This window comes from Trachurus trachurus (assembly GCF_905171665.1).
Source record: "Trachurus trachurus genome assembly, chromosome: 14".
Taxonomy (NCBI): domain Eukaryota; kingdom Metazoa; phylum Chordata; class Actinopteri; order Carangiformes; family Carangidae; genus Trachurus; species Trachurus trachurus.
This window is the reverse complement of record NC_139903.1, coordinates 14,094,892-14,108,663: the sequence shown is the minus strand read 5'-3', so window position 1 is coordinate 14,108,663 and position 13,772 is coordinate 14,094,892. Positions and strand designations below refer to the sequence as shown.

The following is a 13,772-nucleotide window of genomic DNA, read 5'->3' as shown; positions in this document are numbered from 1 at the left end:
CATGTGAAGAGGGCGCTCATGCACATTTCCTGACAAGTATCCAGCATTATTCCCATTATGAAATAATGAATGAAACCACTATGAATTGTCACTCAAAGCCAAGTGGAAATTAAACAAACATACAGCACATGCACATTAAATTAAAGAGACACTCACAGCACTGGATAAGATTCAAATACATCAAAAGATTAAATGATTTATTTTACCCTAATACTGAAAAGCTAATCCCCTTAAGCAGGACTGCTGCAAGTAATTCAGGGTCCCCTGAAAAAAATCTGAATTGGCCCCTGCCTCCTGATTTTTCATTGCCACTTTTTTCATAGACTATTTATTTTTTATTTATTTCAACCAGGGCAACAATGACGGTAAGTGACACTAACAGATAACTTGCCTGTCATTCTGATTTAATAAACTTTGGACACACCTAACCTCATTACACAAATACACATCACCTCATAATGCTCAACAAACATTCACGTTTATATAGGTTGAAGTTGAACAATATGTATAAAAATGATAATAAGGTCAAAATACTCACTTGCCTAATAATTGTGCACGCAGTGCACTCAGTGATAAATATTGATACGGTAGTCAATAATGTTTGTTTCAATACAATGTATTGAATTCAATTTACGTAGCTACAGTAGCCTATATAATAACCATAACATCCGCAATAGCATGTAAAATTATATTTTACCCTTTAATCTAGAATTATTTGGATATGCGGTTATAAATCTGATTCAAGCTCTGTTGTTTTACCAATTATGATTTGGCATGTTAATCCAGTGAAATCATTGGCTTGCAGGTAAGACCACATGATGTCACCTCACAGGAGAAAAAGTAGAAAGGTTGCTCAGCGCAACTGAACGCAAATGGGGGGTAGAGGTCTGCACTGAAAGGTAAAGCCTATTTCATCTGAGGTTACTGAGTAAAATGCATTAGTGTTATATTGTGTCAGCATGGAAAACTTCTCTGAAGTGACGTCTTTACTTCTGTCTGATTACGACGGCATGGAGGCGATGATGCCAGCTTACTTCAGCATGTTCCTGATCATATATGTGGCTATTATTGTTGACAATGTGGCTTTAATCTGGGTGATCTATTGTGAAAAAACCTTGCATGAGCCAATGTATTTATTGCTGTGTAACCTGGCTGTGAATGGTTTGTTTGGAAGCACAACCTTGCTGCCAGCTGTCCTGGCCAAGCTGCTGACCCACTCGTATGAGATATCTCTGCCGCTGTGTCAGACACAGATCTATGCTATACACACATTTGAACAATAATAAAGGGACACCCAGGCTTGAATAGCACAGTGTGCTGTGCGGAGAGGAGGGCGATCACACAGGTAAATCTAGACTCCAAACGTGTGTCCCTGAACCACTAGTTTTGACTTCAATGACTAATATTTACCTGCAAGTTAAACTCAAATGTGTAAATTCTATGCGATATCTGGCCAATCCATTCACTAAAATTCTGAAAATAATATTTTTTCTGCTAACAAAGCATTGTTATTATATACACATGTGGATTTCATGTATATGTTACGATGCACTTTTTTATCGTAAAACTGTGTAAAGATTTGTGTCTTTTTCTTTTCAGAATTCAGCCAAGAGATGGACAACACCACAGCACTAACATTTACAATGACCGCTTATGCTGTCATGGAAAACTACAAGCACTGGATGTTTATTGTATTCCTCCTGCTTTACCTCACTACTATCACTTTGAACTTGCTGCTCATTACTGTCATACACCAAAAGGCAGAGTTGCATCAACCCATGAATCTGTTCACGTGTGTGCTTTCCATTAATGAAATATATGGCAGTACAGCATTGTTACCTACAGTTATGGCTGTGCTCTTATCTGAGACACATGAAATTGCTGTGAAGTGGTGTATGGCTCAAGTCTATTTCTTACACACATATGGAAGTGCTGAGTTTTGTATTTTAGCTTTGATGGCATACGACAGATATATTGCCATCTGTCAACCACTACACTACCACACCGTCATGTCAAATGCAAAGGCAATCACGCTTGGTGCATTAGCAGGTGGATACTCCCTTGTTGTATTTGGGATTTTGTACTCACTAACCTTACAGCTGAGCTTCTGTGGAAAAGTGGTGCCAAAATTATACTGTGTGAACATGGAACTGGTGAAAAATTCATGTTCACCTGCACCATATATTAGTATCGTGGGGCTTGTGTTTATTCTGTTTCTTGTTGTGCCTCACGTAGTGATGATTGTTTTTTCATATTTGCAGATTTCAAGAGTCTGTTTGAAATTGTCAAAAGAATCTAAAAACAGTGCTCTTAAAACATGTATCCCACATTTATTATCGTTGACAAACTACACCATCGGTTCTATGTTTGAAATTGTCCAAAGCAGATTTAACATGAATCATCTTGCTATTGAAACTCGTATAGTCCTGTCTTTATACTTTGTTGTCTTTACACCAATTGCCAACCCAGTGCTGTATGGACTTGGTACTCAGAAAGTGAGAGTTAATATAATGAAACTGTTTCTTAAATATAAGATCCTGCCAACACTGTTAGCAAAGGCAGTGGCTGCAGCTTAGGTACAGACTGTCCTACAATGAATTGCAGTGACAATAATTGTCTTTGATAATTAAGTATAGTATCTAAATTGAAATTAACCAATATTTCCATTATTTATTATTATTATTAATATAAGCAGGGGGATATCTAACAATACAGACTACCATAATAACTGTAAATCTTGTAATTCAAAGCTAAGGTTCATATTCTTAAGTGGAAAACAAAAACACATTTCACTATAACACTTGCTGTTGTTAGATTAGATGATTGCATTGGTGTTAATTCATATTTCTTTCTGAAATTAGCATGAGGGACATTCAATCTATTGCTTCATTGTTTACAATAGGCAGGGTGACTGTACATTTTAGTCTTCATTGACTGAATTATTTTTTCTTTCTTTTGGTTAACATGTCACTTTTTATTGCTTGGCTCCAAATGTCAGAGAAGATGTTTTATGAAAGATGTCTTTTATTACCACATAGTTGCAGATAATGTTTTTTTGTTTGTTTGTTTGTTTTGAAGGATGATAATATAATTTGTGCAGAGGTGTTAAGGTAAAGGTATGATCATGTGCATTTGTGTTTTGAATCATAATTTAAACTAATGTGAAATTGCTGTATGTGTTTCATTTAGAAATAAATCATGTAAACGGTATTTTGTCTGTGTAATTGTTCAGTAATCACATTTAATATTTCTCACTTAATTGATAAAAGTTGATCTACCATTTCCTGTCAAATCCCAAGTACATATTTATACTCCTGATTTTTCATTGCCACTTTTTTCATAGACTATTTACATTTTATTTATTTCAACTAGGGCAACAATGACGGTAAGTGACACTAACAGATAACTTGCCTGTCATTCTGATTTAATAAACTTTGGACACACCTAACCTCATTACACAAATACACATCACCTCATAAACATTCACGTTTATATATGTTGAAGTTGAAAAATATGTATAAAAATGATAATAAGGTCAAAATACTCACTTGCCTAATAATTGTGCACGCAGTGCACTCAGTGATAAATATTGATACGGTAGTCAATAGTGTTTGTTTCAATACAATGTATTGAATTCAATTTACGTAGCTACAGTAGCCTATATAATAACCATAACATCCGCAATAGCATGTAAAATTATATTTTACCCTTTAATCTAGAATTATTTGGATATGCGGTTATAAATCTGATTCAAGCTCTGTTGTTTTACCAATTATGATTTGGCATGTTAATCCAGTGAAATCATTGGCTTACAGTTAAGACCACATGATGTCACCTCACAGGAGAAAAAGTAGAAAGGTTGCTCAGCGCAACTGAACGCAAATGGGGGGTAGAGGTCTGCACTGAAAGGTAAAGCCTATTTCATCTGAGGTTATTGAGTAAAATGCATTAGTGTTATATTGTGTCAGCATGGAAAACTTCTCTGAAGTGACGTCTTTACTTCTGTCTGATTACTATGGCATGGAGGCGATGATGCCAGCTTACTTCAGCATGTTCCTGATCATATATGTGGCTATTGTTGTTGAAAATGTGGCCTTAATCTGGGTGATCTATTGTGAAAAAACCTTGCATGAGCCAATGTATTTATTGCTGTGTAACCTAGCTGTGAATGGTTTGTTTGGAAGCACAACCTTGCTGCCAGCTGTCCTGGCCAAGCTGCTGACCCACTCGTATGAGATATCTCTGCCGCTGTGTCAGATACAGATCTATGCTATACACACATTTGCCATCACTGAATTCACAATTCTAGCTGCAATGAGTTATGACAGATATTTGGCCATTTGCTACCCCTTGCCATATCATGCAATCATGTCGCAGAGACTCGCCAAACTCATTGTCTTCATGTGGCTTTACCCTATGGTGGCATTTTTAATTGTTTTAATTTTCACTCTTCAGCTGAGATTTTGTGAGAGGACCGTGGAAAAGGTGTACTGTATGAATTACTTGCTGGTGAAACTTGCTTGTACAGATACATCTATTGTGAACATAGTTGGTTTACTCTCTGTAGGTCTATATGCAATTCCACAGCTTATCATGATCTTTTATTCATATATACACATCCTGAGGATATGTTACTTGTCATTAAGCAAATCCAGGTTCAAAGCCCTCAGAACGTGCACCCCCCATCTATTATCCATAGTCATCTACTCTATCGGGTGCTTTTTTGAAATAGCACAAAGTCGGTTCAATATTAGCCACCTGCCTTATGAAGCCAAGTTGTTTTTTTCTGTGTACTTTTTGATATTCCCATCCATCCTTAATCCAGTAATCTATGGTTTGGGTATCAAAGTGATAAGAGCACCACTGTTCAGGCTTTTCAGCAGAAAAAATAGGCAAGTGCAAATGTTGTAGCCCCAGAGGGCTGCTGCACTGAAACAGTGTCCTGCATAGTGCTGAAGACTGTTGCCTCAGAAAACAAACAAACAAACAAAACAACGGTCCTGTCTCCTGTCCCTCTGAGTTTAATCACATTACTCAAACAAGATCAAACCAGCCAGTGTGCAGACAAATGTATGGAGTGTTGAATTCATGTCATACCAAGTGATGCTCCAGGAGTTTTAGGAGACTGGAGCTCGGGTTACTGAGTTTTCCTTGAATCTTGGATTATAATGCAGGAATGTTATAAAGTGTTGCCTTCATTACCTTTGTTTTTGCTGGAGTACACATACCACTGGAATAATAATAATACATTTTGTCTTTCACACTTTGCTCTGCCTGCATTAAAACTTCCACTGTTTGTGTATTTATCCTGGTTAAACCAGTGTTTTCAGTTGCAAATAAATTCAAAGTTTAAATTTGTTTTAGACTTTCGATCAGAAATTCTTTGTCTACTGTACGTTTTCTTCAGGGTCAATAGGCTACTTCTTTTACCCCCCTGTTCAGTTAGGAGTAGTTGCCACAGTCAGTTGAGGATGTGAATGTCAATGAAAGGAGTCAGATTTGGATTTGATATATTAGTAATTCAAGTGTGAGATTCTGTTGTGTACCTTTGTGTGTCATTTGCTGAAATTAATAAATTATCTGTTTCCAAAGCTTTGGGTTTTTTGTGTCTTGTAACAAAAAATTATAATATGCACAAAACCCTATGTCGCCATTTGTATCAAATTTGATACATGAAAATTCATGAGTTTTTGAGACCTCTACCCCACTGTGATTTTTTCCCCCTGAAAAACCGAATGTAGTGTATACGATCAGATACATGCAATGATCAGATAATCCACCGTAAATTACAGCTTCATGTCACAATTTACGACTTTGTAGCGTTCCAGGCAACCCACTTGTGTTTTTCCTCGGCTCAGAGCAGAGCAGAGTGACTGACAGACCCGTGTTTCGGTCCAAACACTCTATGTAAGTGATTGCTGTCGGAAGATATAACTATTTAAGACTTATATTAACACAAATATATCGCTTACTTCTGCTTTAATATTTCATAACTTATTTTATAGTGAAACCGTGTTGAAAAGTGTGTATTAAAATAGATACAGCAGGTAATTTTCTATGCAAATTTTTTTTGGTATTATATATTTTTTATTATTTGTCAGAAAGTTCAGTAAAGAATCCAATTTCAATAAAGTTTTCTGACAATTATTTCATGGTTCAGGCTTTACAGGGTTTGATGGGGTATTCTTCATAAAATATTTACCCTGACATGGCCGTCTGGTTAAATTGCAAATGTAGAATTAAATCTGACTTTGTTCTGCCTTAAGTATGACAAGCATACCGTGTATATAATCTTGTCTGATGACTTAGAAATTAATGCAAACACATTATTGTTGCAAACTGCTTTAGCTCAAAGGTCACAACCCTTCAGACAAAGTTTTATCAGTGTTACATCATTCTTTTCCAAGGGCAAATCATGACTGTTTAGCTCTTGTCCTTTGTCTCTATTCTCCAGATGCTGTCCAGAGAGGTCTCACCTGAGGCAAAACAAGTGTGTCTAATTGCTTTCTAGAGGAATCGGAAACATGGAGTGGACTAAAGACCTCTAATGAATGTGTTTATCCATCATCAGTGCAGAAAATGTTTCAAAACTTGGCCAGTGGTGGTTCCCGCTGATTTCTCAGACAAATACACATTTAAGTTGTTACACAATATTAAAATTAGAGGTAGGCCTACAGATGTCTATGATAAGTAGAGGTCACATGCTTAAACAAGAGAAAATGTGGATATTTAGAGCAAATTAGATTAAATTCAAATCAATTCAATACTTTATTACGGACACAGCGGCGGCCCATAGAACAATAAAAACAAAACAAAACACACATACACATATACACAGAACAGACAGGTATTCCAAAATATCACGTAATTACATACAAGCTAAAACGCCAATGCCTCCAGAGCCTTGAGGTGAACCTGACCGTACTCAGGGCAGGGTTTGCCAGCGCAGAAATGATGCTGTTTGTTGATTTAGATATTCTACACATACAGCTGAACATGAGGTTCCTGAGTACAGCAGGACATGTAGACACACCAGCACTCACAAACATTTGGCTCGCACTGCTCCCTCTAGGCACATTGAGCAGCATCCTCAGGCCATCATTATATGCCACCTTGAGTCTCTGCATGGAGCTCCTTTTGTAATGCCGCCACAAGTGGGCAGTATACATTGGGGTGCAGAGAGTTTTAAAAAGAATGATCTTGACAGGCAATGAGCACATACTAAATTTTCTCTTCAGCATATTAGCCTGTGCATACATCATACAGCATTGTCTTTGAATATCCCTATCGTCAGACAGGTCATCACTCAAATAATGTCCTAGATATTTAACTTCTTTGCATGTTTTAAGGACAGTACCAGAGAGAGAGAAGACAGGAAATGATAACTTATTGTCTTCCTTGCTTCTGACTATCATAATGGACAGGACGACCAGATCATCTGCATACATCAGGTGGTTTATAATAGCGTCTCCAACCATACAGCCTGTTCTGCAATTGTTCAGTTGGTTGGATAACTCATCCATATTAAAAAGAAATGGAGATAAAATACTCCCCTGCCTAACTCCATTGCCTACGTTGAAGGGAGCAGATGTAAAATCACCCCATTTCACGTACATTGTCTGGTGAAAAAAAATCAGGATTCTTATAAGTGACATGGAAACCCCTCTATTTTGTAATTTGTAAAATAATTTTTCATGATTAACACGATCAAAAGCCTTAGAGTCATCAATAAAACACATAAAGATTGTGGAGTTTTGTCTGTTGTACAAATCCAGAATCTCTTTAAGAGCAAAAATACATGTATCTGTGCCATGTTTAGGTTTAAAATCAAACTGGTTATCAGAGGTCAGGATGAACTGTTCCAGCCTATTCAAAATAGTCCTCTCCAGAACCTTGGATAAGATACTGGCCAGGGCTATAGGCCGGTAGTTATCTGAGCTGTTGATTTTACCAGAAATCATTACTATTAGAATTAGAACTTGTTTTGTAGCTTTCTTGCGAGAGAATCAGACCTCATTGTGTTTTCATTTCTTTTGATGAAGCTTTTGATGAAGCGTTAATTAAAACTTGCATGTGCTTGTTTCTTATACTCAAATAAAGGGCCATATTTTAATCTGCCTGACTCAACCCATACCTTGAAGGCCCTTCTAGCCTCAGCATGGAGCTCTTCCACATAATCATTCCAGCCTGGCTTGGCTTTGTGTGGTTTGGACTTATACAGAGGTGTGCATGAGACAAGGAGGGATTTTACAATATTATCATACAGGGAGCATAGTTCAGTAGCATGTAGGGTGCTCTTACAATTAATATCACAACATACAATGGCATCCTTTGGTAATTCAATGTTACTCAACAAGGTGTCAGACTGTGCATAATATTTATTAAGATCTTCCTCAGTGAGGTTACACCAGTCTATTCTCCCCACATGAGTGCTGCAAACAATTTTGTCCCCACCACAATATTAACATTATGTTAATGAGTGACAACATGAGCCCACCTTGAACAATGATAAAGGGCCACCCAGGCTTGAATAGCACAGTGTGCTGTGTGGAGAGGAGGGTGATCACACAGGTAAGACTCCAAACATTTGACTTTGACATCTCCCTGAACCACTAGTTTTGACTTCAATGACTAATAGTTACCTGCAAGTTAAACTCAAATGTGTAAATTCTATGTGATATCTGTCCCATCCATTCACTAAAATACTCAAAATAATTTTAAAAAATCTCTATTTTTTCTGCTAACAAAGCATTGTTTTTCTACGCATGTGGATTTCATGTACATGTTACGATGCACTTTTTTTATCGTAAAACTGTGTAGAGATTTGTGTCTTTTTCTTTTCAGAATTCAGCCAAGAGATGGACAACACCACAGCACTAACATTTACAATGACCGCTTATGCTGTCATGGAAAACTATAAGCACTGGATGTTTTTTGTATTCCTCCTGCTTTACCTCACTACTATCACTTTGAACTTGCTGCTCATTACTGTCATACACCGAAAGGCAGAGTTGCATCAACCCATGAATCTGTTCACGTGTGTGCTTTCCATTAATGAAATATATGGCAGTACAACGTTGTTACCTACAGTTATGGCTGTGCTCTTATCTGAGACACATGAAATTGCTGTCAAGTGGTGTATGGCTCAAGTCTATTTCCTACACACATATGCAGGTGCTGAGTTTAGTATTTTAGCTGTGATGGGGTACGACAGATATATTGCCATCTGTCACCCACTACACTACCATACCATCATGCCTAATGCAAAGGCAATCAGGTTTGGTGCATTAGCAGGTGGATACTCCCTTGTTGTATTTGGGATTTTGTACTCACTAACCTTACAGCTGAGCTTCTGTGGAAAAGTGGTGCCAAAATTATACTGTGTGAACATGGAACTGGTGAAAAATTCATGTTCACCTGCACCATATATTAGTTTTGTGGGGCTTGTGTTTACTCTGTTTCTTGTTGTGCCTCACGTAGCGATGATTGTTTTTTCATATTTGCAAATTTCAAGAGTCTGTTTGAAATTGTCAAAAGAATCTAAAAACAGTGCTCTTAAAACATGTATCCCACATATATTATCGCTGATAAACTACACCATGGGTTCTATGTTTGAACTTATCCAAAGCAGATTAAACATGAGTCATGTTGCTATTGAAGCTCGTATAGTCCTGTCTTTATACTTTCTTATCTTTCCACCAATTGTCAACCCAGTGCTGTATGGACTTGGTACTCAAAAAGTGAGATTTCATATAATGAAACAATTTCTTAAATATAAGATCCTGCCAACACTATTAGCAAATGCAGTGGCTGCAGCTTAGGTACAGACTGTTCTAGTATGAATTGCAGTGACAATAATTATAAGAATTTCAGAAGCTCATGTCTTGGATAATTAAGGATAGTATATAAATTGAAATGAACCAATATTTTTTATTATTATTATAAGAAGAAATCTAACAGAACAGACTATCATAGTAACTGTAAATCTTCATGAAAATAGCATGAAAGACATTCAATCTATTGCCTAATTGTTTACAATAGAGGAATGCCTTTACTTTTCGGAATTTATCATTTAGGCAGGGTGACTTTAAATGTTAGTCTTCATTGACTGAGTTCTTCTTTTTTTTGGTCAACATGTCAATTTTGACTGCTTGGCTCCAAATGTCAGAGAATATGTTTTATGAAAGATGTATTTTATTGCCACATAGTTGCAATTCATGTCTTTTGGCAGGATAATAATATAATTTGTGCATAAGTGTTAAAGTAAAGGTATGATCATATTTGCGTTTTGAATGTGTGAAGTGGAAATGCTGTGTGTGTTTTATTAAGAAATAAATGATGTAAGCTGTATTTTGTCTGTGTAATTGTTTAGCAGTCACATTTAAAGCCCTACAAAGAACTTTTATTTTGTGTCGATTTTGGCAAAAACTGTATTGAAGATTGCATTGCCACTTTGTACATTAAATTGTTAATTGCCAAATACATTTTCAAATTACATGACAAAATTAAACATTGAATTGCCATTTTAACAATTAAATTGCCATTTTAAATATTGAATTGCCATTTTGTCAATTAAATTGAAACTGCACATACACTTTCATATTTTAATACTTCTCACGTGATAAACGTTGATCTAACATTACTTAGGCTACTTAGAAGCTGCGTGTACTACTTGGCAAGGCAAGGCAATTTTATTTGTATAGCCCGTTTTTACAAACAGTTTGTCTCAAAGGACTTTACATGGCATCACAACAACATCCTCTGTCCTTAGACCCTCACTTGGGTATAGTATAAGCCAAGGCATGTATTTTATTCATGCTATTTTCATACTACAGTTTTATTACCAACTTTACCTCAAGGCCAGCTGTTCACATTTTTTTCAGTGTAGGCTACAACAAATTTTCAGTGTTTTGCCACTACACACATACAGTATGCATGCACCATTGCAGCTGCTGCAGCTGTCTTACATAGTGAAGAGGTTGCTCATGCACATTCTCTGACTAGTCCCGTGCTGTGTTAGCTACTGTTGCTTCAGCATGAACTAAATCTTTTGTTTTTGTTTTTTAAATAAGGCAGGGGGTCATTGGAAAATGAGACATATTTCATAAATATTGCATGTTTTGTGGCTTTGTTTTGATGCTGATGCAGCATCAGTATTCGTCATGGTTATAAATTATTTATAGAAAAATTAGGCTACTGGTGGTTTTTGTGGGCCCTACTGTGGGCCGCAAGCATTGTCATCACGTTTCACTCCTATGCCTTGAGAATCACAATCAAAACGTGCTGTAGATACAATATATTACATCATTATTGAGCCTGTACTCCAGATAAGAGTAAACACAGTGAAGGAGACAAAATAAAAAAAGAATAGTAGCATTAGTAAGAAAGCACAGTAGCTACAGTAATTTATTGGTGCATCACACAACAGGAGTACATACATAGTAGCCTAACTATAAATCTACTGTTGTATGTGGTTTGGTTTGGTTTGGTTTGGTTTAGTTTTTATTTATACTGTCACATCAATTATCCATCCATCCATCCATCCATCCATCCATTGTCCGCCGCATTATCCGAGTCCGGGTCGCGGGGGCAGCAGTCGGAGCAGGGATCCCCAGACTTCCCTCTCCCCGGACACTTCCTCCAGCTCTTCCGGGGGGACCCCAAGGCGTTCCCAGGCCAGCCGAGTGACGTAGTCACCCCAGCGTGTCCTGGGTCTTCCTCGGGGCCTCCTCCCGGTGGGACATGCCCGGAACACCTCACGAGGGAGGCGTCCAGGGGGCATCCTATACAGGTGCCCGAGCCACCTCAGCTGACTCCTCTCGATGTGGAGGAGCAGCGGCTCTACTCCGAGCTCCTCCCGGGTGACAGAGCTCCTCACCCTATCTCTAAGGGAGCGCCCCGCCACCCTGCGGAGGAAACTCATTTCGGCCGCTTGTATCCGGGATCCTGTCCTTTCGGTCATGACCCAGAGTTCATGACCATAGGTGAGGGTGGGAACGTAGATCGACCGGTAAATCGAGAGCTTTGCCTTTCGGCTCAGCTCCTTCTTCACCACGACGGACCGATACAATGACCGCATTACTGCGGCCGCCGCACCGATCCGCCTGTCAATCTCGCGCTCCGTTCTCCCCTCACTCGTGAACAAGACCCCAAGATACTTAAACTCCTCCACCTGAGGCAGGAACTCTCCCCCGACCTGGAGGGGGCAAGCCACCTTTTTCCGGTCGAGAACCATGGCCTCGGACTTAGAGGTGCTGATTCTCATCCCAGCTGCTTCACACTCGGCTGCAAACCGCCCCAGTGCATGCTGAAGGTCCTGGCTCGAGGGAGCCAACAAGACCACATCATCTGCAAAAAGCAGAGATGAGATCAAGTGGCTCCCGAACCGTACCCCCTCCGGCACTTGGCTGCGCCTAGAAATTCTGTCCATAAAGATAATGAACAGAACCGGTGACAAAGGGCAGCCCTGCCGGAGTCCAACACGCACCGGGAACAGGTCTGACTTACTGCCGGCCATGCGAACCAAGCTCCTGCTCCGGTCATACAGGGACCGTACAGCCCTCAGCAGAGGGCCTCCGATCCCATACTCTCGGAGCACCTCCCACAGGATGCCACGTGGGACACGGTCGAAAGCCTTCTCCAGATCCACAAAACACATGTGGACTGGTTGGGCAAACTCCCATGCGCCCTCGAGCACCCTGCGGAGGGTGTAGAGCTGGTCCAGCGTTCCACGGCCAGGGCGAAAACCGCATTGTTCCTCCTGAATCCGAGGTTCGACTATCGGCCGAATTCTCCTCTCCAGCACCCTGGAATAGACTTTCCCCGGGAGGCTGAGGAGTGTGATCCCCCGGTAGTTGGAACACACCCTCCGGTCCCCCTTTTTGAAGAGAGGGACCACCACCCCGGTCTGCCAGTCCAGAGGCACTGTCCCCGACTGCCACGCGATGCTGCAGAGGCGTGTCAGCCACGACAGCCCCGCAACATCCAGAGACTTGAGGTACTCAGGGCGGATCTCATCCACCCCCGGTGCCTTGCCACTGAGGAGCTTCCTGACTACCTCAGTGACTTCAGCTTGGGTGATGAATGAATCGACCTCTGAGTCCCCAGCCTCTGCTTCCTCGATGGAAGGCGTGTCAGTGGGATTGAGGAGATCCTCGAAGTATTCCTTCCACCGCCCGACGATATCCCCAGTCGAGGTCAACAGCTCCCCTCCTCCACTGTAAACAGTGTTGGCGGAGCACTGCTTCCCCCTCCTGAGGCGCCGGATGGTTTGCCAGAATTTCCTCGAGGCCGACCGGTAGTCCTCCTCCATGGCCTCCCCGAACTTTTCCCAGACCCGAGTTTTTGCTTCCGCGACCGCCCGGGCTGCCGTCCGCTTGGCCTGCCGGTACCCGTCAGCTGCCTCGGGGGTTCCCCGAGCTAGCCAGGCTCGGTAGGACTCCTTCTTCAGCTTGACGGCATCCCGTACTTCCGGGCTCCACCACCGGGTTCGGGGATTACCGCCGCGACAGGCGCCGGAGACCTTACGGCCGCAACTCCGGATGGCCGCGTCAACAATGGAAGTGGAGAACATGGTCCATTCGGACTCAATGTCTCCGGCCTCCCTCGGAATCTGGTCAAAGCTCTCCCGGAGGTGGGAGTTGAAGACCTCCCTGACAGGGGATTCTGCCAGACGTTCCCAGCAGACCCTCACGATACGCTTGGGTCTTCCAGGTCTGACCAGCTTCCTCCCCTGCCAGCGGATCCAACTCACCACCAGGTGGTGATCAGTT

General features: G+C 40.5%; 2 protein-coding genes across 2 annotated transcripts; both read left to right on the top strand.

The window, feature by feature from the left end:
• Nucleotides 1-1,613: 1,613 nt before the first annotated feature.
• On the top strand, nt 1,614-2,576 carry LOC310996651 (olfactory receptor 52K1-like; the record flags this gene model as incomplete). Its single annotated transcript, XM_083986087.1, has 1 exon — nt 1,614-2,576. The coding sequence occupies one exon, from the start codon at nt 1,614-1,616 to the stop codon at nt 2,574-2,576; it is 963 nt and encodes a 320-aa protein (XP_083842213.1).
• A 1,393-nt stretch (nt 2,577-3,969) lies between these two features.
• LOC310997367 (olfactory receptor 52D1-like) lies at nt 3,970-10,656 on the top strand (the record flags this gene model as incomplete). The annotated part of the gene is made up of 3 exons (XM_083987042.1): nt 3,970-4,742; nt 9,632-9,740; nt 10,648-10,656. The coding sequence occupies 3 exons, from the start codon at nt 3,970-3,972 to the stop codon at nt 10,654-10,656; spliced, it is 891 nt and encodes a 296-aa protein (XP_083843168.1).
• Nucleotides 10,657-13,772: the final 3,116 nt, after the last annotated feature.